The following is a 26,179-nucleotide window of genomic DNA, read 5'->3' as shown; positions in this document are numbered from 1 at the left end:
TGTTGTTAAAGAAGGGCAGATGGTACCACAGAGATGATACACCGCCACTGCACATAAAAAAGGGACGATCTGCACTTAAAGAGTGCCTTGTATATGTGGATCTCTACAATACAATCTGGACCATTATTTTAACTTGACAGAGCCCCTTTAACTGTATGAGCCAGCTGAAATTTAAGGATTTAATTTATGTGCTTTCCTCAATTTTAAAAATTATATGGATCTTTCTTTTTCTTAACAGAAATGGGCTCCATTCAATTAACCTAAAATGCAAAAATATATACAGACTACCCATTCACAAAATGGCAGACTAGCAGAGTTTAGCTGTGTGTGTACGAAAATTAAATATGAACACAAGGAAATAATTTATACTGTCTCAGTGAAAATGAGGTAGGATCACAGGCTCAAATAGGGAAAGAACAAGTTAAAAATTACTTAGACCAGTTAGATGTTTTCAAGTCACCGGGGCCTGATGAAATACATCCTAGAATGCTGAAGGAGCTGACTGAAGAGATATCTGAGCCATTAGCGATTATCTTCGAAAAGTCATGGAAGATGAGTGAGATTCCGGAGGACTGGAAAAGGGCAAATATAGTGCCAATCTATAAAAACAGGGATAAGGACAATCCTAGGAATTACAGACCAGTCAGTTTAACTTCAGAGCCCAGAAAGTTAATGAAGCAAATAATTAAGTAATCAATTTGCAGACACCTAGAAGATAATAAGGTGATAAGTAACAAGTCAGTATAGATTTGTTAAGAACATATTGTGTCAAACCAACCTAATAGCTTTCTTTGACAGAGTAGGGGGGAAGCAGTAGACCTGGAGTATATATATATTGACTTTAGTAAGGCTTTTGATACTGATACTTGCATGACCTTCTCATATACAGAAACTAGGGAAATACAACCTAGATGGAGCTACTATAAGGTGGGTGCATAACTGGTTGGAAAACCATTCTCAGAGAGTAGTTACCAGTTGTTCACAGTCAAGCTGGAAAGGGCATATCAAGTGGGTTCCCGCAAGGATCAGTTTCGGTCCAGTTCTGTTCAATATCTTCATCAATAATTTAGATAATGGCATAAAGAGTACACTTACAAAATTTGTGGATGATACCAAGCTGGGAGAGGTTGCAAGTGCTTTGGAGGATATGATTAAAATTCAAATGATCTGGGCAAACTGGAGAAATAGTCTGAAGTAAATAGGATGAAATTTAATAAGGACAAACGCAAAGTACTCCACTTAGGAATGAACAATCAGTTGCACACATACAAAATGGGAAATGACTGCATAGGAAGGAGTACTGCAAAAAGGGATCTGTGGGTCATAGTGGATCACAAGCTAAATGTGAGTCAAGAGTGGAACACTGTTGTCAAAAAAGCAAACATCATTCTGGGATGTATTAGTAGAAGTGTTGTAAGCAATACATGAAAAGTAATTCTTCTGCTCTACTCTGCACTGATTAGGCATCAACTGGAGTATTGTGTCCAGTTCTGGGCACTACATTTCAGGAAAGATGTAGACAAATTGGAGAAAGTCCAGAGAAGAGCAACAAAAATAATTAAAGGTCTAGAACACATGACCTATGAGGAAAGATTGAAAAAATTGGGTTTGTGTCATCTGGAGAAGAGAAGACTGAGAGGACACAGGACAACAGTTTTCAAGTACATAAAAAGTTGTTAAAAGGAAGAGGGAAATTTTTTTTCTCCTTATCCTCTGAGGATAGGACAAGAAGCAATGGGCTTAAATTGCAGCAATGATGGCCTAGGTTGGACATGAGGAAAAACTTCATATATGTCAGTTAAGCACTGAAATAATTTTTAAGAGCAAGTTAGACACACACCTGTCAGGGATGGTCTAGATAATACTTAGTCCTGCCTTAAGTGCAGAGGACTCGACTAGAAGACTTCTCAAGGTCCCTTCCAGTCCTACAATTGATTCCAGTCCTATGACTCTTACCAACTGCAATCTACACACTGTCATTTTGAATAATGTTAGCAGAAACACAATGACGACCCAGAAGGTAAATGCCATATCAAACACACATCTGTAAACACCTCCCTTCTCACCTCCCCAAATGTAAACTTTCATATATTTTATACTGTTAAAAACTAGGTTTGTGTTTGGGGAAAGCCTCAATTCTACTAGACAGAATTGTTAGAGTCTTCAACTACTGTATATTTATTACTTAAATCTGCATGCAGAATAACAATAGCACTATTTATTTATAAAGTGCTGAAAATTTCAATGGCAGCAAATATGTAATTGTACCTCATTCAAAACATTTTGTTTCCCTTTCACCCCACACCCTTTCCTCCTATTGTTTGTTATATTATTAATATAGGCCTCCATCTTGCGTAACTTTAAAGCTCATGAGCAGTTCCACTGGAGTCAATACCCACTCATATGCTTAAAGTTAAGTAAATGTGGACATGTTTGCAAGATCAGGGCCTTACACTGTAAGGTCTATAGTGACTGCACTGCATACAAAAGGGACCCAATCCTGGCTGGGTCTTTGGGTCGTATGGTAATAATAGGAATTTATTCAAATATAGTTGTAGAAAGTTTGCATAATATGACAAAGATTAAGAAATACCCAGGCACTCAGTTCAATTCTTATTTTATACTTTCTTTTTCTGGTTAGGTTTGAGATCTTCACAAACACACAGCAGAGACATATTATCTAAGCATGTAGTGGTGGGAGTGTTTTAATGATCTTGAAAAGTGTAGGTGATTTTGCTCATAACATGGAACAATGTGGAACACTCGACTAGGGAACTAGCTTTTTTCCACAGAACACTTCACTATGGTCTGATCCTGCTCCACTGTAGTCAATGGGACTTTGTCATGGACTGCAGTAGCATAGCATCAGAACCTCAAAAGAACAGCTACTTACCCTTCAGTAATTGTGGCTCTTTGAGACATATTATCCACCTGGATTCCACTCTTGGTGCCCATGTGCCTCATGCACTTTAGATATGATTCTTTTGGCCAGCAGTGTCTGTTGGGGCCGCACTTACATCCTAGATGTCCTCGTGTCCCCCAGGGTATAAATGGCAGAGCGGGCCAACCATCCCTCAGTCCTTTCGCCAATACATTATCCCAGAGAAGTAGGAATCTGTAGCAGCGTAGAAGGTGTGTGGGTGGGAAATCTATATGGACAATACATCTCTAAGAACCACAGTAAATGTAAGGTAAGTAACCGCTCTTTCTTCCCAAGTGATTGTCCACATGGATTCCACTCCTGGGGACTAAAAAGCAGTTTTTTGATTGTTTGAGCAGGACTCTTGGTACCCACCTCCAAGCAATGACTTCAGGATAGCCCTATCAAAATGGACGTCCTATGTGGAAGCCTTTACCAAAAGAACGGTGTCTTGAAAATCTATGGACCAAACTCCATACAGCTTCCCTACAGACTTAAGAAATAGGGACGTTCTTCAAACAGGAAGCCTGAGCATGAATGGAATGAGCTCTCACATGGGTTGGTGGCTCTAATTTGGTTAGTTCATAACATGTTTATAACTGCAGTGGGGGGGAACGTATCTAGTGAGGTCCTGCAGGAGTCTGTCTTGGGTTCTGTACCATTCAATATATTCATTAATGATTTGGACAATGGAGTGGAGAGTATGCTTATAAAATCTGTGGATGCCACCAAGCTGAGAGGGGTTACTAGCAATTTGGAGGACAGGACTAGAATTCAAAAACATCTTAACAAATTGGAGAATTGATCTGAAATCAACGAGATGAAATTCAATACAAACAAGTGCAAAATAGTACACATAGGAAGAAAAAAAATCAAATGCACAACTACAAAACGGGGAATAACTGGCTGGGCAGTAGTGCTGCTGAAAAGATTCTGGGTCTTACAGTAGGACACAAATGGAATACAAGTCAACAATGTGATGCACTTGCTAAAAAGGCTAACATTCTGGGGTGTACTAACAGGAATGTCATATGTAAGACCCGGGAGGTAATTGTCCCGCTGTACTTGGTGAAGTCAGCTGGAGTACTGTATCCACTTTTTGGTACCACATTTTAAGAAAGATGTAGACAACTTGGAGAGAGTCCCAAAAAATGGGGCATGTTTAGTTTTCAGAAAAGAACTGAAGGGGGACTTGTAAACAGCCTACAAATAAGTTGAGGGCTGTTATAAAAAGGACAGTGATTGATTGTTCTCCATGTACACTGAAGGTAGGAAAAGAAGTAATAGGCTTAATCTGCAGCAAGGGAGATTTAGGTTAGCTATTAGGAAGAAATTTTCTAACTATAAAGCTAGTTGAGCACAGCAATAGGCTTCCAAGGGAGGTTGTGAAATCTCTGTCATTGGAGTTTTTTAAGAACAGGTTAGACAAACACCTGTCAGGGATGGTTGAGGCATACCTTATCCTGTCTCAGTGCAGGGGCTAGGCTGGATGACTCCTTTTAACCCAATGTTTCCATGATTTCTATGTTCTCATGCAGTTGGACCCCCATTCTTATAAGTATCTGATGACCTCCCTAAGGGGACAGGCCCTGAGTTTGAATTCCATTTCTATTCTATATAGGTTCTTATATTGCATTCACTTCTGTAGTATCTGAGCATCTCCCAGTAGTGCATTAAGCAATCTGTCATATTTGTTTAATTTTATTTTTATAAAGTCAATGGACAAAGAACTAAGGCCCAGGTCTTCAAAGGTAGGTTGAAAGCTGTTGAAATCAATGTAAGTTAGACAGTTAAATACTTTTAAGGATCTGGGCCTAACTCCAACCTTTATGCCCTCAGATGGGGGATGTGGGACATCTAAGGTGCAGGCGTGGCTGCAACAGGCACTGCTGGCCAAAAGAACCTGATCTTGTGCGTATGGGGCACATACGCACCAGGAGTGGACTCCATGTGGACAATCACTTGAAGAATCTAATGTCTGCTACAGTCAAAACTGCTATTTACGCATTACAACATATCAAAACAATCATGAGTTTTATTCTACTTCTGTATAACTTAGAGATGAAACCCAACTGTAGTATTTAGATCCTGGTCTGGCCTTCTCGAAGTTCAGTGGTATTCAGATCCAGAAACACCAGCCATCTCTCAAATTTGTATCTGCATCTTGATTCCAAGCCTCACAATATTTGCAGATGTTCAGAGTAGGCCCATCTATACTAATGTATAAACTGTACCAGTTTATCTTAGTTCATTATACCCAGGTATTACAATAATATCTTGCATTTAAATAGCACCTTTTATATAAAAATGTCAAAGCAATTTACAAACTTTCCTCTATGAAATCCCACTGAATCATAATAAAAGAGCATTTTAAATAGACACTTTTCTGTTTATACTATATTAAGTCATAGTCTTAAGACACTTACCGCTGCAAAGTACTAACTCAACCCCCCTCCCAATCTAACTGAATAAGAATTAAGTGATCATAAAAAGAAAATACTTCAGTATTCATAAACTTGCAAAATATAGTTTCATTTTTACGCAGTGTTTTAAAACATTCTATATGAATTTAAGAAATAGGGAAAATAGGGTAATTTTTTTTTGTTTTTAAATGTTAAATAAAAGGAACAAAATATATTTTTGTGTAGTCTGAGCCATGAGAAATACAATATTTTACCCACCTCTTTACGTCATCTTCCATTTTCTTTTCAACCTATTACATTCTTCTGTATTTTTCAGTCTACATATTATTATTTAGGCCCCAATCCTGCAAACGCTTATGCACAAGTTTATGCACTGAGACTACTCATATGCTTAAATGTAACCATGCATGTAAGTGTTTGGAGATTTGGGACTTAGGGTGCTTCAGCAGGAAAAATTCAAGAAACATAGGAATAGCCACACCAGTCAGACTAATAGTCTGTTTGTACAGTAGCCTGATAATGGTCATTACCAGAATCCGCAGAGAAAGAAGCAAGAACCCTCATAATGGACAATTATGGAATAACCTGCCCATTTGCTAACCCCTGTAGGTCAGTGGTCACCTTATAACCTGAAGCATGAGTGTTTACATCCTTTATATATTTTAAACATAGCTAAGATAACCACAGATATCTAATACTTTTTTTTGAATCTTGTTGAGCTTCTTGGACTCAATGATATGCTGTGGCAATGAGTTCCACAAGCTTATTATGGATTGTAGCTGGATTTTCAAAGGTGTAATAGGGAGTTACGTGTCCAGCTTCGAACTCCTATTCAGAGATAGGTACCTAATTCCCTTAGGCTTCTCTGAAAATCCTAGCTTCTCTAAAAAAAAGTAATTTTTAAAATTAGGGGTTTTTTTGGTTTTTGGTTTTTTTTTTTGCTTTTCATTTTCAGTGAATTTTCCATTGTTTTTGTATTATTAGGAATGTTAAACAAAAGTACTTGCTTTTTGTTCTCTATGACATTTATTATTGCATTGACTTCTATTATGTCCCCTCTTACTTGTCTCTTCTCTAGATGAAACAGTCCTAATCTTTTCCAACTCTCCTCATATGGAAGTCTTTCCAGTGATATAACAACTTTAATTGCCCATCTCTCTTTCCTTCTATTTCTGATATATCTTTTTTTGACATGGTGTGATAACAATAAACAGTGTTGCAGTTGAAGGTGTACCATCAATTAACATAATAAATAGCATTAAAATATTATCAATATTGTTTTGTATTATTTTGCCACTGATGTTAGTGGGAGCAGGATCGGACCCTAAAGTTACAGCTACAGTCCAAGGAGGTCTGCCACCAATATCCTTTAATTTTATCTCCAAAGATCATGCATCAACCTGGATATTTCATGCCAATCTGCCCAACTTCATTAATTGCTGCTGTTGTGCCTAAGTAAGCTTTCTGGTGGCAACAATGATTAGTTAGAGTAATTCATTTTAGGTTCAGGTATAAAAGCCATGACAAGTTCTATAATATAACAACCTTTAATATTTTACAAAAGAAATCCTTAACATTTTTCCCCTGTGAAAATAATGCTACTGAAAAACCGTAGAAAATTCATTACATTACAAAGATCCCTCAATGGTAACAAAACATTTCCCACAATAGTGGTTAATTCCAACATTTTTTTAAAAGAAGCCCAAATATTAGGATGCATTAATAAAGCACAAATTAAATATAAACACAGACAAAGCCACAAAACATGTGTCAAACAAATAAGGGTTAAAATGCAACTGTATTTCACACAGACACCAAGTCACATCAACATAATAAATTATCAGACATAAATTATAAATTATTTATTTTTTTAAACTACACAGACAATATAGTATCAAAATGGATGAATTTACACTAACTTTAATAAAACCAACACATACGAATCTTCTTTCTGGAATTTTGGAAATAGCTATTTTGATCCATTTTAATCAAAATTATGGTATAGTTAATAGTCTACTATTCCAAGTCCATTTTATGACATAGTCTGGATAGTGGCAGCCATTATCAGTTGATCTCTGAAAAGGCATTCCTTTCTCTCAAAGTTTTAAAGAATTAACAGCATATGCTACCATTAAAGATTTCAGTCAAAGGGACATTAAACATGTTGTGTCAGTAATGAGGTATTCTGAAATTTGACAATATGCAGCAGCAGTGGTAGAGGTATAAGAATGTAGCTGGTTTTGAAAACCATGATTTCTGATCCTGAATTTCCTTTTAATATAAAAGGTTAACTTTAAGGATATAAATACTCTGTATATACTATAGAAGTGAATGCAGGCACTTTTAAGAAACATAATAGGATCTTTGCATTAAAATGAAAGCAAATAAATATTTCTACTTATGCACCATTGGCCTGCTCCTGCTCCTAGAGAAATCAATGGGAAATTGGCATTGACTTCACTGGGACAGGACTGGAACCTCAGTTTTTTAAAAAATTACTTCCATTCATAAAAATAAAATAAAAATTACATTTCTTCCACTAGTGCAAAGACAGAGTTCTGCAGTGAAGTAATTCTGGAGTTAATGACTAAAGGGAAAACCTTGAACACTAAAGAAATCAGCGATATTTGTCTCAGAGCTTTAAAATACGTGACTGAATGATAGTAAGTGATGCCATTAAAAATCTTTAAAACATAAAACTAACTAGAGAGAGTAGTTCATCCTCCCGTCTATGCACTGGTAATACTAACGACAGTTGCATGTATCAATATTTGCCCAACAATAGAAGAAAAAACACATAATATGCCACTGGTATGTTGAATATGCCTCTAGAAGGGGTACCTTATCTGATCTGTATAAATATCCTAACAATATACTTTATTCTAAAAACAGAACTATAATTTTGTCTTTATTTAAGGAGAAGAGGAATACCTGATTCAGCTCTAGTCTATACATGAATCCATTGATAAGAAAGATACCTGAACACGGACCAGCTGAGCGTGGCTCCCAGGTATGCAGGACAGTTAGCATTCTTAAAATGAAGCTTCCTAATTCTTAGCTCCAATAGTAAATGTTGATGTATCACACTCTTTCTCATTTAAAATTATCTGAGCACTTAAATTAATACTTAATTTGGGTTTTTCTCAATCTGTCATGTTGGAGCTGTTCCAGTTTTTATAAATAATTAAATATTCATTAGGTCAGAGAGAGGCTCTATAGTCCGATGATGGAGACTTGGGTTCAGGTTTCTATTCCAAACCATGCAAAGCAAATATTCAAACCTGGGTTTCCTATATCCCAGCGGAGTGCCCTAACCACTAGGCTGTTTAAGTATTTTAGCAGCTCATTGTAAAAATGCAAATGTTTATATTCTATTGTGGGATTGTATGAAAACAGGATTAATGCAATATCTTGCAAGTATCATGAACTTCAAAAGACTCTGTTGAACAAGGTAGCAAACATGACTAATCTTTTGGGATGATATACGTGAAGCGGAATTCCTGGGAAGTACTGGAACAGAAAGGATTGCAAACCCCCAACTACAAATTCAGCCTTTGAAGCTTCACCCTGAGGGGAAGTCCTTAGGTATGCTGATCACCTAGTACATGAGGACAGTTCAAAGACCAAAACTGATTCTCGAGGAATCAACAGACAAAGAAAGGACTTTTGAATACATAACTAGAGTTTAAACTGACTCAGGGCCTTCTTCCTGAGCTAGCAAATTGATAGGATCTCTGGTACGTGGAAGGCCCCAATCCTTAGGGAAGGATTGGAAGGACTTTGGCCTACAGAGGTCCCATACAACTGTGTTCCTGTTTGGAGCAAAAGGTGTGATCAACCTGAAACCACAAGAAAACCCCTGCATGGGAGTTGAAGGACTACTCCTGCCACCACCCTTTGTGGGGGGAGAGGCTGATCTCTGGTAAGCTTATTAGTATGCCTGTTTTCTCTGTAGTGCTTTCTAGTGCTTTTACCTTAAGAAAAATATGCCTGCTTAGAAAAAGCAGTGTGGTAGCTTTAGCAATTAAACTGTGTGCCATTTCTGAGAAGAGAAGTGAAGCAAGTCTGCTTAGGCAGATTGTCTTTTGCTGGGAATAACACAGTGAAGGCAGGAAACTGGTCAGCCTAGAAATACCCCTATTGGGAGGGAGACAGATATGGGTCTCCACCCAAGAAAGGCAATGGCAATGGGTAGGACCATAGCTGTATGTACTACGGCCATTTTAGTTTGCACCGCAAGATGTAAGCTACAGAAGGGAGGCTGCCACAAGTTAAAGCCACTTTCTGTGTAGTGCCTCCAGGGGGAGCAGCACAGAATCCAACCTCCTGTTCTCAAGAGAATAAGGCAATCTGGAATGCCTTACTAAAAGTTTCCAGAACTAAGTCAAGATGTCTTACTTCGTGCACTACAGACAAGAACCCAACACAGCATAATGAAAGAAGGAAAGAACAAAGTATAAATCATTAATAAAAATGTACTGTTAGCAAACTGATAAAATACTATGGAATTTTCTCTTGATATTTTACAGTGTGGCATATGGTCTCCATATATTTTCTGTTTTAAGTTTTTTTTAATTCTTCTACAGAGTTTTGAATGGTTGGCTCAACTCTTTCACACATAAAACCAGGGAAGACTTAAAGGTAAACATCCTAGACATACAGGGCGGAATATTTTCCTGATGTAATTCCACTGAAATAAGTAGTTATATGAAAGGTTAATTTAGCCCATGTACTATAGTGCACTGAATGTATCAACACAGAGATATTGTACTCAAGTATGCAGCAGTTAGCCTGAAAGACTGTACCTACAAATTTGACTTACAGGTTTTTTGTACACATGCCACTGCCAGAGATTTAATAGATTAATTATATTAATAATCTTACTTTATTTCAAGAATGTGACAAATGTATTATTTTGGATTGATTTGTATCCCCACAAGAATAATTGAAATCATTCAGAGTCCCTGAAAGATATATGGGTCTAGCATAGTCACCTGACCATTACCAGTTGACATGCAGATGAACCCACCCTATTTCTTTTTTTGTCCTGCAAATAAAGACTTTAAAAATAAAGACTATGATTCATCTCTTTGTAAAGAAAGTTCACTCAGAAACTTTTGTACAATTCAAGGGGTTGGGGGGAAGGTATTTATACTTTGAAAAGTGATTGTAAAATGGCCCTCCTGAGATCCCCTATTCTTTGTCTCTCAGAGACTTCCATACCAAGTGTATTCAATTTATAAGTAAAGGGATGTATTTTCAATTGCCACCCTGCAAGCTCAACCTGGAACTAACGTCTCTGGCTCTGACATCACCAACATTCAAGATTCTGCAGTGGGAACTTAAATGGCTATAAATAAAATTAATTTAAAGAATTCAACTCACTCTTTCATTCTGCAGTACTCAGAGTAGTTAATAGTCAATATTTATATTAGGGCTTGTCTACATGGGGACATTCAGGAAAATTAATCCAGATTAACTAAAGTGAATTAAAAGTGGATTCATTAAACTGCATTAAACCTCATTGTGGTCACTCTCATTCACAATTAAAGTGGCCTTAATCAGTTTATTAAGTTAAACTGAATTAAGGCCTCTTTAATTTTGGAAGTGCCCACACAGAGGTTTAATAGAGTTTAATGAATCCACTTTAAATTCATATCTTTAGTTAATCCAGATTAATTTTCCTGCATGTCCCCATGTAGACAAACCCTAAACTAATTAAATTCAACACATATGACCTGGAGTGTACAGGTGGAGCAGACCTGTTAAGTAAAAATGTGCACATTTTTACACTAACACTTTTCAGGACAGAACTGCATTTTAATTGAATTTCAGTAATCTTCAAGCAATTACAAATGCTGTTGAAACTGATCTAACACAGTCTCCCTATAATGAACCAACTATTCTACACACAGCAGCACCAATCTAGTAGTGAAATATGAAGCTATCACATCTCCAAATCTTACAGACCTGGCTATAGCATTCTTTGGAGTCACTTCCAGCAGTCTATCAAACATTGAGGCCAAAGATATGCAATTACCAATGACAGTTACTCTGAAGAAGCCAAGAGCTTTTAGTTTTGAAATATAATCTGATAATAGCTCATTTCAAGTGCAAATTGTTATTATTTCTTGCTTATACCTATACCCTCATCTGAAGGCAGACACATGACAAACTCCTCACTCTATACTGGAAGAAAAAGAAATGACAATTGGCAACTGACACATTCTTTCTAACTCTTGTATCACATTTATTGCCTGTCCTGAGGATTCTAAATTCTTTAGCTCAATTACTCTTCTTCTCCATCAGTTTATGCCTGAGGCTAAAACCCAAGAGGAGGATCTACTACAACTAGTACTTTTGCAGAATCAATGAGCCAGAGCTTCTGGGCCAGCTGAGAAGTAGTCAGAGACAGATTTGAACAGGGACAAAGCAAACTTTACTCTTCCTCATCGGTGCCGACTTTGTGGGTGGTCTGGGAAGCACCCATGTGGAAAAAACGGTGGGTACTTAGCACACACTGGCAGCTCCCCTAGCAGAACCTCCCTCTCTCTGCAGCGCCTCCTGCCCACCAACAGGCCCCACCAATCAGTGCCTCCCCCTCCCTATCAGCACCTACTGAGTGCCGCATATCAGTTATTTTGCAGTGTCAGGAGGCAGTGTGGTGGGAGGGGAAAGAATTGGGCAGAGAAGAGGCAGGGCGGGGCCTGGGTGGAGCACGGGGCAGCACTCCCGGCAGATTAGAAACTTGGCACCTATGCACTTCCTCAAACCTCAGTAGGGCCTGGGCCAGCTCACACTGTAAATTAAAAGTAACTTCAGGGCTGCTCTAATTTATGCCCCACCCTGTGTTCCCTCAAAGGCCATTCCACAGCCAGGGATTGATGGGGCATAGTGATGCTGTATCTGTGTCTCCGTTCCCCTAGTCCTCCCCTCTCCCTCATGCAGTTGGCAAGGAGCAGAAGATTGTATACAACACATTATGACAACTCTATAGTAATTGCAGATTCCCTGACAAAGAGGGAATCCTTCTGGAGCCAGGTGCATAAGATTTATGGCTGCTTTGCACCACCAGAGGTGGGCAAAGCAATGAAACAGGAAAGTGAATCTGCTTCAGTATTCTTTTAACTACAAATTTCTATTACACAATTTTTATTAACTTTTTATTATTGAAGTGGATGAGACAGATTGTCAAATGGTGTCACTTGGAGTAGCTCCGATGAAATCAATGGCGCTATGTCAATTTACACCAACTGAGAATATGACCTCATATTACTAACCTCCACACCTGTTGTAAAGAAAACTATAAAAATGTGCAGATATACTATGCAGTAATGTTATCAATATTGCTGCAAGGTTATAGAACATAAGAATGGCCACAGTGGTTTAGACCAATGTCTTTCTAGCTCAGTATCCTGTCTTCCGACAGTGACCAGTGCCAGATGCTTCAGAAGGAATGAACAGAACAGGGTAATTTAATAGAAACATCCATCCCTTCTCATCCAGTCCCAGCTTCTATCAGGCAGGGGTTTAGGGACACTCAGAGGATGGGGCTGTGTCCCTGATTATCTTGGCTAACAGCCTTTGATGGACCTATCCTCCATGAACTTATCTAATTCTTTTTGAACCCACTTATATTTTTGGCCTTCACAGCATCCCCTGACAGCAAGTTTCACAGGATCACTGTGTGTTGTGTGAAGAAGCAGTTCCTTATGTTTAGTTTAAATCTGATACTATTTATTTCATTGGGTGACCCTGGTTCTTGTGTTATGTGAAGGGATAACAACATTTTTATTCACTTTCTCCACACCATTTATGCTTTTACAGACCTCTACACCCTCTCCCCCTTTAATCCTCTCTTTACAAAATTGAATAGTTCCAGTCTTTTTAATTTCTCCTCATATGGAATCTGTTAAATACTCCTAATCATTTTTGTTACTCTTCTCTGTACTTTTCCCAATTCGAATACATCTTTTTTGAGATGGGGCATCCAGAACTGCATGCAGTATCCAAGGTCTGGGCGTACCATGGATTTATACAGTGCACTTTATACAGTGCATTTTGATATTTTCTGTCTTACTATCTAACCCTTTCCTAATTGTTCCTAACATTCTATTGGCTTTTTTGACTGCCGCTGCACACTGAGCAGATGTTTTCAGAGAACTACCCATGATGAAAAACGGTACTTACTCTTAACTGTTGTTCTTTGAGGTGTGTGCAAATGTGTATTCCACATAGGCGTGTGCATGCACAGTGCACTAGAGCCAGAGAATTTTGCCTAATAGTACCCATAGAGGTGGTGCCTGCGCCTTGTGGCTGTAGCCCCTCTCCCTCCTATATGAGGTGGCTGTGCCCCAGCCCCCCTCAGTTGCTTTTCTCTGAATGCCAAGAGCATAGAGTCCAGTGCAGAGGGGAAGGAGGATGAGTTGTGGAATACATCATATCTTAAAGAACAGTTACAGTACAGGTAACTGGTTTTTTTTTCTTCGAGTAGATGCAGCTGCGTATTCCACATAGGTAACTCACAAGCAGTAGTTGCAAGAAGTAAGGCTCAGAGTTTATTTAAAAAAGGATTGCAGAGATGCCTTCCCAAAGTTTGCATCTGCTGTGAATGCTGCAGAAACGGCGTAATGATCCATTAGTTGAAGTCCTTTATTTAAACATCACTTAACAATACCATCAACATAGCCTGTGCTCTCCTAGAATAAGCTCACATCCTTTGAGGGGGCATAATCAGAGTTATTTCGTATTCTGTCTTGATACAGGAAGTTAACCACCTAGAGATCATCTGCGAAGAGATTGCTTGTCTCTTCATTCAGTCTGCATATGACACAAACAGATGAGGCAAAGCATGAGAGTTTAGTCCTTCCCAGGTAAAAGGCTAGACATTGCTGATGTCCAATGTGTGAAGATGCTGCTTGCCCAGGGTTGAATGCTGCTTAGAAAAGAATACAGGTATATATCCCGCCAGATTCAAATGAAGTTGAGAAACCACTTCAGATAACAACTTAGGGTGCGGCCACAAGGTCACTTTGTCTTTGGAAAATTGTGTGTAAGGAGGCTCTGCTATCGAAGTCTGCAACTCACACACTTTCCTCGTAGATGTCATTGCCACCAGGAATACAGTTTTTTGACACAAAAGAGAAAAAGAAGAAGATACCAAAGGCTTGATTGCAGGTCTGATCAGAGCCGCTAAGACCATATTAAGGTCCCACAAAGAAACAGGCTGTCTCACTGGTGGGTGGAGACAAAGCATCCCTTTCAAGAACCTTGTTACCAAGGTATTTGAAAATACTGACCTTCCATGGATGGGTGGAGGAACACCAAACCTGCCACCAAATGCATCCTCAATGAGCTAAGTAAAAGACCTTATGACTGAAGATGTAACCCATGGGCAGCCATGTTGTGAGATGCAGAGAGCTGAGCACAGGATGCAAAGTCTGACTGTGATGCTGAGTCCGGAGGTCGGAATGAAGAGGAAGGCATATGGGAGGCCAAACTGATAACAGGAGAAGGCCAGAGAACCAACACTGCCTCAGCCATGCTGGAGCAATGAAGATGACCTTGGCATGGTCCAATTTCAGTTTGAAGATCACCTGCAGGACGATTGGAATCAGTGGAGAATGCATACAGGAGTGCTGGTTCCCAACCCAGGTAAAAGTTATCAGTCAGGGAGCCTGGATCAAGCCTCCCTCGAGAGCAAAACAGATGGCATTTCTTGCTGTCTCTCATAGTGAACAGGTTGATTCAAAGATGGACTTCAGGATACTGGGCTTCAGGGACAACTCATGATTCAGGGAAAAATTCTTGCTGAGATAATCTATGAGTTGATTTTGGAGCCTAGGTAAATGATCGGCCACTGGAATAATACTCTTCCCAATGCAAAACTGCCAGAGCCTGATCCTGACACAGAACACTTGAATGTGCTCCCCTTTGTCTGTTCACATAATACATTGCAGTGGTATTATCAGTTAGTACATGAACCACTGAGTCCTTGATGTGATCTTGGAAAGTGTGGATGATGAGAAAAAGTGTGACAGGCATGTAGGCAGGCATGAAGCTCCAGGACGTTGATATTCAGTGACGCTTCCTGTTCTGGCCACAAGCCCTGAACTTTCAGCAACCCCAGATGTGCTCCCCACAACAGTCCTGGTTGTTGGGGGCTGAGCAAGGAACACCCTGGCATATGTTATCCTCAACTGTCCACCACCATAAGGAGACCAGGAATGGTGGAGAAAGTCGGACCAGTCTGTGCAAGTGATGATGAGTCAGATGAAAGACTGACTTCAGCCATATTTGGAGAAGGAGAAGACAGTCTGGCTAAATGGACCACGTGTGTGCATAAGGCCATGTAACCCAGCACATTGAAGCTGGGCAGAGGGTTGAGACTGCAGCTCCTGACAAAGGCGCCAAATTGCCTGAAAAGGGTTAGTTGGCAAAAATGCTCTCAAACTTGTAGAATCTATTAAGGTCCCAATGCCCTAATCAATTAACTTGATTTTTCAAGTGGGGACCAATGTTGACTTCCCATTGTTTCAGATGAGACCTCGGCAATTGAGTAAGTGTAGTGTGATGTGTACATGAGAGGACTTCTTCTCTGGACTTGCCTCTCAGTAACCAACCATCCAGATATGGGAAGATGAATTCTCTTCTTCCTGAGGTACACCACCACCACAACTATACATTTGGTAAAGACCTGAGGAGCAGAGGATTGATCAAAAGGGAGTAAGGTGTACTGATAGTGCGAGTTCGCCAAAACAACCAGGAGAATTGCTACATGGAAATAAGTGTTCTGAAGGTCCAGGGCAGCAAACCAGTCATTATGATTTAACATGGGGATGATAGCTGTTGGGGTGATATAGGAATGACATAATAGGAAAGATCTAGAATTATGCTAATATCTGGAAGCTGATTGGCTGAGATGAGCTGACCTTGGGAGAGCTGAAGGAGCAGTAGCAGGAAGACTGCGGCTGTGGAAACCTCAAACACAGAGAGATCAGAAGGACCAGTAAGACGATACAGAGGGAATTTTGGTACAGTACAAGTATAAGCCTGATCTTCTTTCTACCTATCATTTAAGGGTGCCTACGTGTGTCTATTAATAAAGTTGGATGCCTGTTTCTGGGGAGATCTCCCCCGCCCATCCTGTGACTGGCTGATCACCACTCACAGGATGTTAAATATTAAACATCAGATATTAAACGTTAAATGTTTAGTGTTAAGTGTTAATGTTAGTTTTAAGTAAATGTTTTCTTTTTAATCTGTGAATATGATCATGGTTTCTCATATGTGTGTATAAAGGCTGCATATACTACATTGTATTAAGTAAAGGATTAGATTGTAACACTAAGACTAAAGCCTTTGTATATGCGGAATCTTTATATGCTTGTTACATTGGACCTACTGTAGTCTCTATATATGTTAGGTATTTTATGCAGTCTGTCTCTTTTATTTTCCTATGTCACTTTACTGTATAATTCTTAAATGTGATTCTATTGTGTTTTACTATATCCTATGTATCTTTTTTTGCTTTATTAAACTCACTGTAACTTTTATTTCTGTTAAATAAATATTTTGTTTTCGAAGAATTTCTGCTTGTGTGTGTTAATCCTTGAGCGGAAGGCTGTATCCGTGTCCTCTCAGGGGTTCGCAAGACTAGCTTCCTCTGGGGAGCCCTCTGTGGGTCAGAGACAAGCCCCCTGGTAATACCCTAGCAATTCCTTTAGGGCGGGCCACAATCTGGTTACCCTTTTGTTAAATAAGAAGTGCTATCATAGGCTAATTTAATTGGCATCTAAAATTTAAGGTAACACTTCCTGGGGTACTCCTGCTACCTTGCAGAAAAGAAGGATTGCCCAATGAAGCATTGTGAGAGGCACTGTTGCTGCTGGCCATCATAATGGCACCTATGTATTGCTTCACTGTAGGCAGCACTGAAGCCGGAGTGCTCCAGAGGGTCTTTGCAGGTTTCAGGAGAGTGTCATTAATAGGGAGACCTACTCTCCCTGGAGCAGATAGTTGGAGAATGTAGAGGAACTTGTGCATATTCTTCTGTAAAATGTCTGCCTGGATGCCCAAGGAAGCAGCCACATGCTGCTAAAGGTCCTGGTATGCCTTCAAATTCTCAGGCATTGAGGGAGAAGAGGAACCTGGTATCACTGAATCATCAGGAGATGATGCAGAAGCAGCCAAGTATACCAGGGATGTATTCTGTTCCTGAATAACCGGACCCAGATGAGACAAGTCCGGAGGCCCTGAAGAAGACAACAGTTGTCTGAGCTTGTGGTGGATCAGCAACAACATTAGCCACCAACAGGACCCATGATTTCGCTCTGGAGCAGGCTGAAGAATATGATCTCTGGGACTGAGGAGCATCCCAGGGATTCGAAAGAGGCACTGGTGGCCAGTAGGCACCAAGCCAGGAGCCCAGGTCCTGACTACAAGGAGAGTGCTGATCTCAGTATCAATACTGCTCCAAGAATGGTCCCTGGTGCCAATCAAGCGATGAAGGCTGGGAGTAGGACCCTGACCTGGATACCGAGTCCTCCCATGTTTCTGGTGAAAGCAGTGAAGCCAGTCCCAATGGTGCAAGCAGATGGTTAGACTCATCCACAGCCCAACAGGAAAGTGGTACTGGTGCTGATGAGGAATGAGGAATCGGCATAGCCATTACCAAATATCTGACACCTACTCCCGGTGCCAGGGAAGGCATTGGTACCCGAAGTAGAAGGCGGAAACTGCTGCCAAGACAATGTTGGTGCCGAGGAGTGCACCAGTGCTGAGGAGGTCCTCAGTGCCAGGCCCTTCACTGGCCTCAATTCTACAGTCTGTGGTGCAGAAGGACCAGGCTGCTGTGCCGATTAACCCTTTGTCTCTGCAACACCATCAAAGGGGGTTACTGAGGCGATGGAGGCCGTTGCCCTGGTAACATCCTGGATAAATGGAGAATCCGGAATAAATAGGCAGAGTAAATCTGCTGCCTCCTAGTATGCCACCAGCTTGGAGATGGTTGGGGCGCTCAGTGTTCTCAGCACAGTACCTGGAAGTGGTTTAACAGACCTAGTCCATCCTGCATGCCAGAAGTGGTATGGTGCCGGTCCATACTCTTTTTAGAGGAGGAGAAAGTCTCCATGAGCCCTGGGATGGTCCCATTTAGTTTTATGGGACCTCTTCCTCAGTGATCCCAAGGAGGGTGAATGGCTCCTTTGTCTCCTGGGGGAGGTACCAGCACTGGAGTGTGCAGCAGCTTCATTTACCAAGTCTGAAGGCAACAGCTGATCTGGGGCCTTGGTAGTGAAACAGGCCTCATGGCCTGCTCGAGAAGGTGCTGTTCCAAGTGTAAGTCTCTGGCCACCTGGATTCTTCTGGTAAATGATTTACAAATAGAGCACTGCTCCTCAGTGTGTCCCCCTAAACATGGCAAGCATCTCATGTGGGGATCACTATTAGGAACTGCCCACCCACAAGACAGGCAGTGTTTGAACCCTAGTGAAAGCATCACACAGGGCAATAAGTATCCTAACTAAGCTAACACTATCTAGGGTATTAGGGACTATCTAAAAAGTATATACATGAAGAGAAAAACTCAGAAAACTGAGACAGAGAATGTGAGCTGATAACCATAGAGAGCTCCAGCTTCAGCCACGGGCAATGAGAAGGAACTGGGGGTAGAGGGTGGAGGTCAGGGCAGAGCTGCCTCATATAGCCAGGGACGCAATGTTCCCTCTAATACGGAATGAATTTTATTATGTGCAGCACCAATATCAAGGTAACGTGTGGATGTGCACCACCAGTAGAAACAAAACTCCTAGATACAATATACATTTTTAAAAAAAGTTACCATAGGTATGGAAGAAGAAGAAAGAATATTAAAACAAGGGATAATTAACAAGGTGCACTGCTTACAATGTTTATTTAATATGAAATCAAATAAAAAGAAAATTAACACTGCAAAATGTTCAGTAATCCTCTTTCCCTGCCGCAGCCCCGGGGCTCGGCATCTCTCCCCGCCACAGCCCCAGATCTGGGAGAGAGGCGTCTCTCCCTGCCGCAGCCCTGGAGCTGGGAGAGAGCCCTCTTTCCCTACCGTAGCCCTGCATGCCACAAGTTCCCCCATCACCACCACCCCACCTCATTTTACTGCCCCCACCCACACCCTATTCCCCACCTCACCCCACACATCCTCCAGGCCCACCTGTGGTTACCCCCGTGTGTGCTGTGTGCGTGCCTGTGCGGCTGTACTAATCAGGTGTGCAGCCTTTGATGATCTCTTGTGCAGCTGCACAGGCGTGAAGGTTAGAGGGAACACAGGCCAAGGGTAAGGTTACAGCCCAAGGCACGAGCACTGCCTTTACAGATACTGCTAGGCAAAATTCTCCAGTTCTAGCTGGGCGTGCACACACCTAGATGGAATACATGACTGCATCTATTTGAAGAGCTCTGAGATCTCTTACCTAAATGGTATTCTGCTAATTTAGACCCCATCATTGTGTATGTATAGTTGGGATCATGTTTTCCAGTGTGCATTACTTTGCATCTATCAACATTTAATTTCATTTGCCACGTTCTTGCCCAGTCACCCAGTTTTGTGAGATCTCCACATAACTCTTCGCAGTCTGCTTTTGATTTAACTATCTTGAATTTGTATCATCTGCAACTTTGCCACCTCACTGTTTCCCCTTTTTCCAGATCATTTATGAATAGGTTGAACAGCACTGGCAACGGTACTGATCCTCAGCAGACCCTACTATTTACCTCTTTCCACTGTGAAAACTGACCATTTATTCCTATCCTTTTGTTTCTTTTAACCAGTTACTGATCCATGAAAGGATCTTTCCTCTTATCCCATGATTCCTTACTTTGCTTAAGAGCCTTTGGCATGGGACCTTGTCAAAGGCTTTCTGAAAGTCCAAGTACACTGTATCCACTGGATCCCCCGGTCCATGTCTGTTGACGCCCTCAAAGAATTCTAGATTGGTGTGGCATGGTTTCCCTTTACAAAACCCGTGTTGACTATTCCCACCATATTTTGTTTATCTATGTCTCTGATAATTCTGTTCTTTATTATAATTTAAATCATTGTGCCTGCTACTGAGGTTAGGCTTACCCCTGTAATTGCCAGAATAGCCTCCAGAGCCTTTTTTAAAAGTTGGTGTCACATTCGCTACCCTTGGTACAGAGAGTAATTTAAGTGATAGGTTACATGCCACAGTTAGTAGTTCTGCAATTTCATATCTGAGATCCTTCAGAACTCCTGGGTGAATGACATCTGGTCTTGGTAACTTTTCACTGTTTAATATATCAGTGTGTTCCAAAACCTCCTGTACTGACACCTCACAACCACTGCAGTGAAGGCCAATGCAAAGAATTGATTTAGCTTCTCCACAACAGCCTTGTCTGCCTTTAGTGCACATTTAGCCCCTTGATTGTCCAGTGACCTCAGTGATTGTTTGGCAGGCTTTCTGCTTCCGATGTACTTAAGAAAAAATATCCTGTTTGTTTTTGTGTCTTTTTCTAGTTGTTCTTCAAATTCTTTTTTTGGCCTGCCTAATTATACTTTTACAATTGGCTTGCCAGAATTTATGCTCCTTTCTATTTTCGTCACTAGGATTTGACCTCCAATTTTTAAAGGATGTCTTTTTGTCTCTAACTGCTTCTTTTACTGTTGTTTAGACATGGTAGCTTTATTTTATTTTATTTTTTTGGTCCTCTTACTGTTTTTTCTATTTGGGGGATACAGTTAGTTTGAGTCTCTATTACAGTGTTTTAAAAAAATTTCCATGCAGCTTGCAGGCATTTCATTCTTGTGACTGTTTCTTTTAATTTTCATTTAACTAGCTTCTTTATTTTTAGGTAGTTCCTCTTTTGAAGTTAAATGCTAGTGTGTTGGGTTCCTTTGGCATTTTTCTCCCTACAAGCATACTGAATTTAATTATGTTATGGTTGCTATTACCAAGCAGGTCAGCTATGTTCACCTCTTGGACCAGATCCTGTGCGCCACTTATGACTAAATGAAGAATTGCCTCTCCCCTGGTGGGTTCCAGGACTAGCTGCTCCAAGCAGCAGTCATTAACGGTGTCTAGAAATATTCTCTCTGCATCCCATCCTAAGCTGACATGAACCAAGTCAATATGGGGATAGTTGAAATTCACCATTATTATTGAATGTTCTATTTTTGTAGCCTCTCTAATCTCCCTGAGCATTTCACAATCACCATCTTGGTCAGGCGGTTGGAATTATATTTCTACTGCTATACTCTTTTTATTCAAGCATGGAATTTCTATTCATAGAGATTCTGTGGTACATTTTGATTCATTTAAGATTTTTACTATATACAACTTTATGCATTCTTTCACATATAGTTCCACTCCCCCACCAGTGGGACCTATTTTGTCATTCCTATATATTTTGTACCCTGGTATTACCGTGTCCCATTGATTACCATAGTTTCACCATGTTTCTGTGATGCCTATTACATTAATATTATCATTTAACACCAGGCACTCAAGTTCAGCCATCTTAGTATTTAGACTTCTAGTATTTATATAAAAGCACTCATAGAATTTGTCAATATTTAGTTGTCTGCCTTCATGTGATGTAACTGAATGGAACCCTTTTTTGTTTGACTGTTTCACTTTCAGTTCCTAGCTGTACTCCATCAACTTCTACCCTCACCTCTTTACTAGGATACAGATAACTCACAATTTTATATAAAATATATAATGTGCTCTTACCCAGACTCATACTTGTTATCCAATAACATTTTTATTTAAGAATGCAGAACTAGATTCTACCTAGTTCCTACAGAGCCTTTAAGGGGGTGAGAGAGAATGAGAGGGGCAAGGTGAAGATAAGGCAGAATCGAAGAGCTCCGGAGATTACAGGGTGGCTTCCAGAAACTCATCCAACGTTGCCCAGCACTACAAAATGACACATCGAAGGCAGAGTCATGGCTTCTCCCTATCCTTCCATACACACTGGTCAGCAGAGCCAGTGAGGTGGGAGTGAAGAAATATTCTAAGTGTAGCAATTTGCAGCAGTGCACACCACAATGCACTGGGGAGCTCAGAGTAGGCTTTCTGCTTCTGAGACAGAACACCTCTGGTGCTCCTCCAGGGCTCTGCGACTTTGCACCACTCCAACTAAGGGTTGTGTCAAATACACACAACCTAGCCCTTAGTGATCAATAATTCCAGACAATGTGCCTTCATCTAAGCCCTACTTAAAAGGTGATTTGAAATATTTTTTTTAAATGTTCATTATAGTTTTATGTGCTGAATACTCCCAATAGTAAGATTAAGAAGCATAGTCAATACATGTAGCATTTGAATATACTTTCATCTTAGGTCCCCCTACTGGTTTTGATGACCAGCTCCCTCTCAGAGTGACACCCAATAAGCAATATGCTGGCGATGTTAACATCACCACAGAACCCCACTAGGGCATGGAGTCAAGAGAGGGTCCTAGTGGGTGCTAAAAAGTGCCATTTTAAACCATATGGCTTAGTTCTGAAAGACATAAAATGCACTTTATATCACTTGGGATATAAAATAATATGAAAATCTTTGCAAAACTACATCACATATGGTTTAATTAAAAGGGCATTTACCTAGACCCCACTTCCTCCACAGATTGGCTCTATGCTCCACCAGGTTACCATCCCACTTATGACTGTGAGGGCACCCACATATTGCAGTGCAATCTGCAGCATCACTCAGAGAACAAACTGGCAGTAAGTGATTTCAGGAGATCGAAAAGGAATAGACATTGAGCTTATTGTCAGTGATATGCTGAAAGTTCTGCTTACCCTTTCAACATGTAATTCTACAGTTAAATAAAACAAAACAAAAGCATATATTAGTAAGTGTTTGCAAGTCACCAGTTAACATTTGGCAAATGGCTAAACAAGATTTGCTTAAGACATGCAGGCACCAGCGTAAGACTGAAACTCTGATTGCACAGTGGAAGAAAGAGATACTATTATAAATTATTAATTAAAACATCTATTTCAATTTATATTTGTACCAAATTTAGGTTATAACATTAGATTATTTAAAAATATTTTAAAATTGAAATCTGAAGTTCACTTAATATAATATTTCCACATTCCTTGATCAAAAACACGAAATTAAATCAGCTTGTTAATATAAGTAATGTTTAATAAAATTGTGATCCTGGTTCTGCTCCCAATGAAGTGAATGGGATTTTTGCCACTGACTTCAGTGGAGCAGGATCCAGATCCTATAGTGGTTGCCATTGAACTTTTTACAATTTTTGCACGTTGTCTAATAAATGTTACTGTGGCATTCACAACATAGGGAATACTACCAAGTACCTTAGCATAGGGTCTACTATGATTATTTCAGGAATGTAAATTATCTGCAAATGGGAACTGTACAGATTTTAATGGTGATCACTGTATTTGTTTTTACATAATAATAGATAGTGACATATAGATAGGAGCTCTATTATAATTATACAATTATACAGACACCTTTAATTAGTCATTGTTATATCCACAAATGTAAACCTTTATACACAATTGTACATAAAATGCAGAGTACAGTACTGACTGATTACAGGGGAAACAAAATATACATGTGTGTGAGGTACTTAGATGTATCTTTGATTAGACTGTTATGCATTAGATATCTACATACAAATATAGATATAAATATTTAGTTAATACTATAGTACAAATTACAGTATTTATTTTAAAAGTAAAATCCCAAATTGATTCCTCCTCCTGCAGAACAAACTGTTAATCAGCACTATAATCCAGGATGAACAGCAACAATATTTAAAATGTGTCTTATGATGGTTTACATCCTACTCCCAGACAAGTCAATGAAAGCTTGCCATTTAATTAAATGGGAGCAGGAGCAGATGCTTAATAAAGCTACAATGGGTACATTCCACACACAGTTTTGTCTCCCTGTGATCAAACAAAAATACTATATACAATTTATAAAAGGAGAGAGAGAGAGAGAGAGAGAGAGAGAGAAAAAGAGGGAGGAAATAGTGAATACTATCATACCGATTTCCATGGTCCCCGTTGCCATGAAACATCGCCAGGGCAAGAACGCACATTACATTGTGCCATATTAGGTGGCTTGTCTAGAATTTCACAGCTTTGATCATTCAACATTTGGCCATTAGGAAGCTGACAAATCACTAATCTTGTCTTTATTCCATCTCCACATGTATGAGTACACTAAAAAAATTAAAAAGATATAGTTTAGGGGTCTCATCAACAGTCTTCATATACTAAAAAGATATTTGTGTAATCAGTAAACTGTTATTACTATTTAATATTTTTATTGTGCTACTGCCCAGATGCCTCAGGCAAAAATCTTGGTCCCATTTACTAGGTGCTCCACCCATACATAATGAAAAGGCAATTTGTGCCCCAAAGAGCTTACAAAACTACATTTTTATATTTAATTAACATTTGTCTACAAAAGACAAGAAGATAGAAGACAGTTTGCTCCTTCAGGCAGAAGTGAACACTAGTGTGAGAGAAAAAAAATTAAGAGAAACTAGTCATTCTTCAGGGTTAGCACCCAGAGTCAGTGTAGCATGTACCCCTTTTTCTGTGATAAGGGCAAATGGAAATTGGACATGAAACTGAGTTTCCTGTTTGAATAAGAGAACCCCCAGGAACACTAAGCAACAAAGTACACTACCCATCCTGATGTTCATATTCTGATTCTTAAAGGCCATTTGTTTTGTAGACATAGGTGTCTCCTGAAATACGCACTACATATTTATTTTTTCAAATTTAAAATTATTGTTTTGTAGAACAGAAACAAAAAGAGAGAAACAAACTTTAGCCAGAAGTTCTGTTAAACATTACATGTACTGCTAAAACAAATGGAAAAGCTAGTTTGCATTCACTCTAGCCCAAGCTCACTCCTAGTTAACTTAATCCATTCTTCTCAGAAAATATTGCTTATTTATAATAAACTATTAGAAATAAATTATAATCTGATGAGGAAACAGTATGTCCTACTCCTTTATTGTTGTATACTCTGATTCTTTATTAAAAATACTAAACCAAAGGAGGGCTGTATATACTGTACAAAGCAAATTCCTTAGTGTGCAGGTATTAACAGAGAAAATGCCATGATGCACAGGCTAGGCCTAGGGAACCAAGTTACTAGAGCTGGTGAATAACATGAAAAAAATCAGATGCTGAATTTTCCATTTTTACTCATAAAATTCAAAAAATTATCTACTAATTATTGAGGTACATGGGATTCAATATGTAGGAGGTGATGCAAGTGAGAACCTAGGTCAGAATAAACTGAAAATATTTGTTTTAACTGTACATGTGGTCTTTGGCACAGAATCTATGGTCAAAGTTTGCTCATACATGCAATAGAGAATTTGTTTCTTACTTTCATAATTGAAAACAGTTCATACAAACCATCACAATTAAAGAGGGGGAGTTGAGATTCTCTTGACTTAAAATGTCTGTATCTTCCACAGATCATCTTATTTGTCTCTTTGAAATGTTTTAGCTATCACCCTTGCTCACTTTTCAAATACATGATCTCCCTTTCAAAGAAGGTTATCATTTTCTGTGGTATTAATTTACAGCTACAACCCAGTTCTTCTTTCTCCATCTACCGCGTTCTCCACATGGCTGAGAACAGTAATTCTTGCAATACTTCTAGTCAGCTGTACAGTAAGCTTCAGCTTCTGAGAAACTTTTCACTTACTAGGAGACTAGGTACTAAACAACAGGAATATGAAACGCTCACTTATGAGCATAAATTCAACCTAGGTGGTATTTCTGAAATCTGGTGGGAAGAGTTGGATGTTAAAATCAATG

General features: G+C 39.6%; 1 protein-coding gene across 3 annotated transcripts in view; it reads right to left on the bottom strand.

The window, feature by feature from the left end:
• Nucleotides 1-26,179, bottom strand: part of ADAMTS20 (ADAM metallopeptidase with thrombospondin type 1 motif 20) — a 184,582-nt gene that overhangs the window by 52,310 nt on the left and 106,093 nt on the right. For all 3 annotated transcript variants that reach the window (XM_074942180.1, XM_074942179.1, XM_074942181.1), the window contains one exon: nucleotides 24,380-24,556. In XM_074942180.1, coding sequence (XP_074798281.1) covers nucleotides 24,380-24,556 — 177 coding nt within the window. The remainder of the gene's footprint in view (nucleotides 1-24,379; nucleotides 24,557-26,179) is intronic.

This window comes from Natator depressus, chromosome 1, assembly GCF_965152275.1.
Source record: "Natator depressus isolate rNatDep1 chromosome 1, rNatDep2.hap1, whole genome shotgun sequence".
In the NCBI taxonomy this organism is placed as follows: domain Eukaryota; kingdom Metazoa; phylum Chordata; order Testudines; family Cheloniidae; genus Natator; species Natator depressus.
The sequence above is the reverse complement of the archived record's forward strand: the minus strand, read 5'-3'. Positions and strand labels throughout refer to the sequence as shown.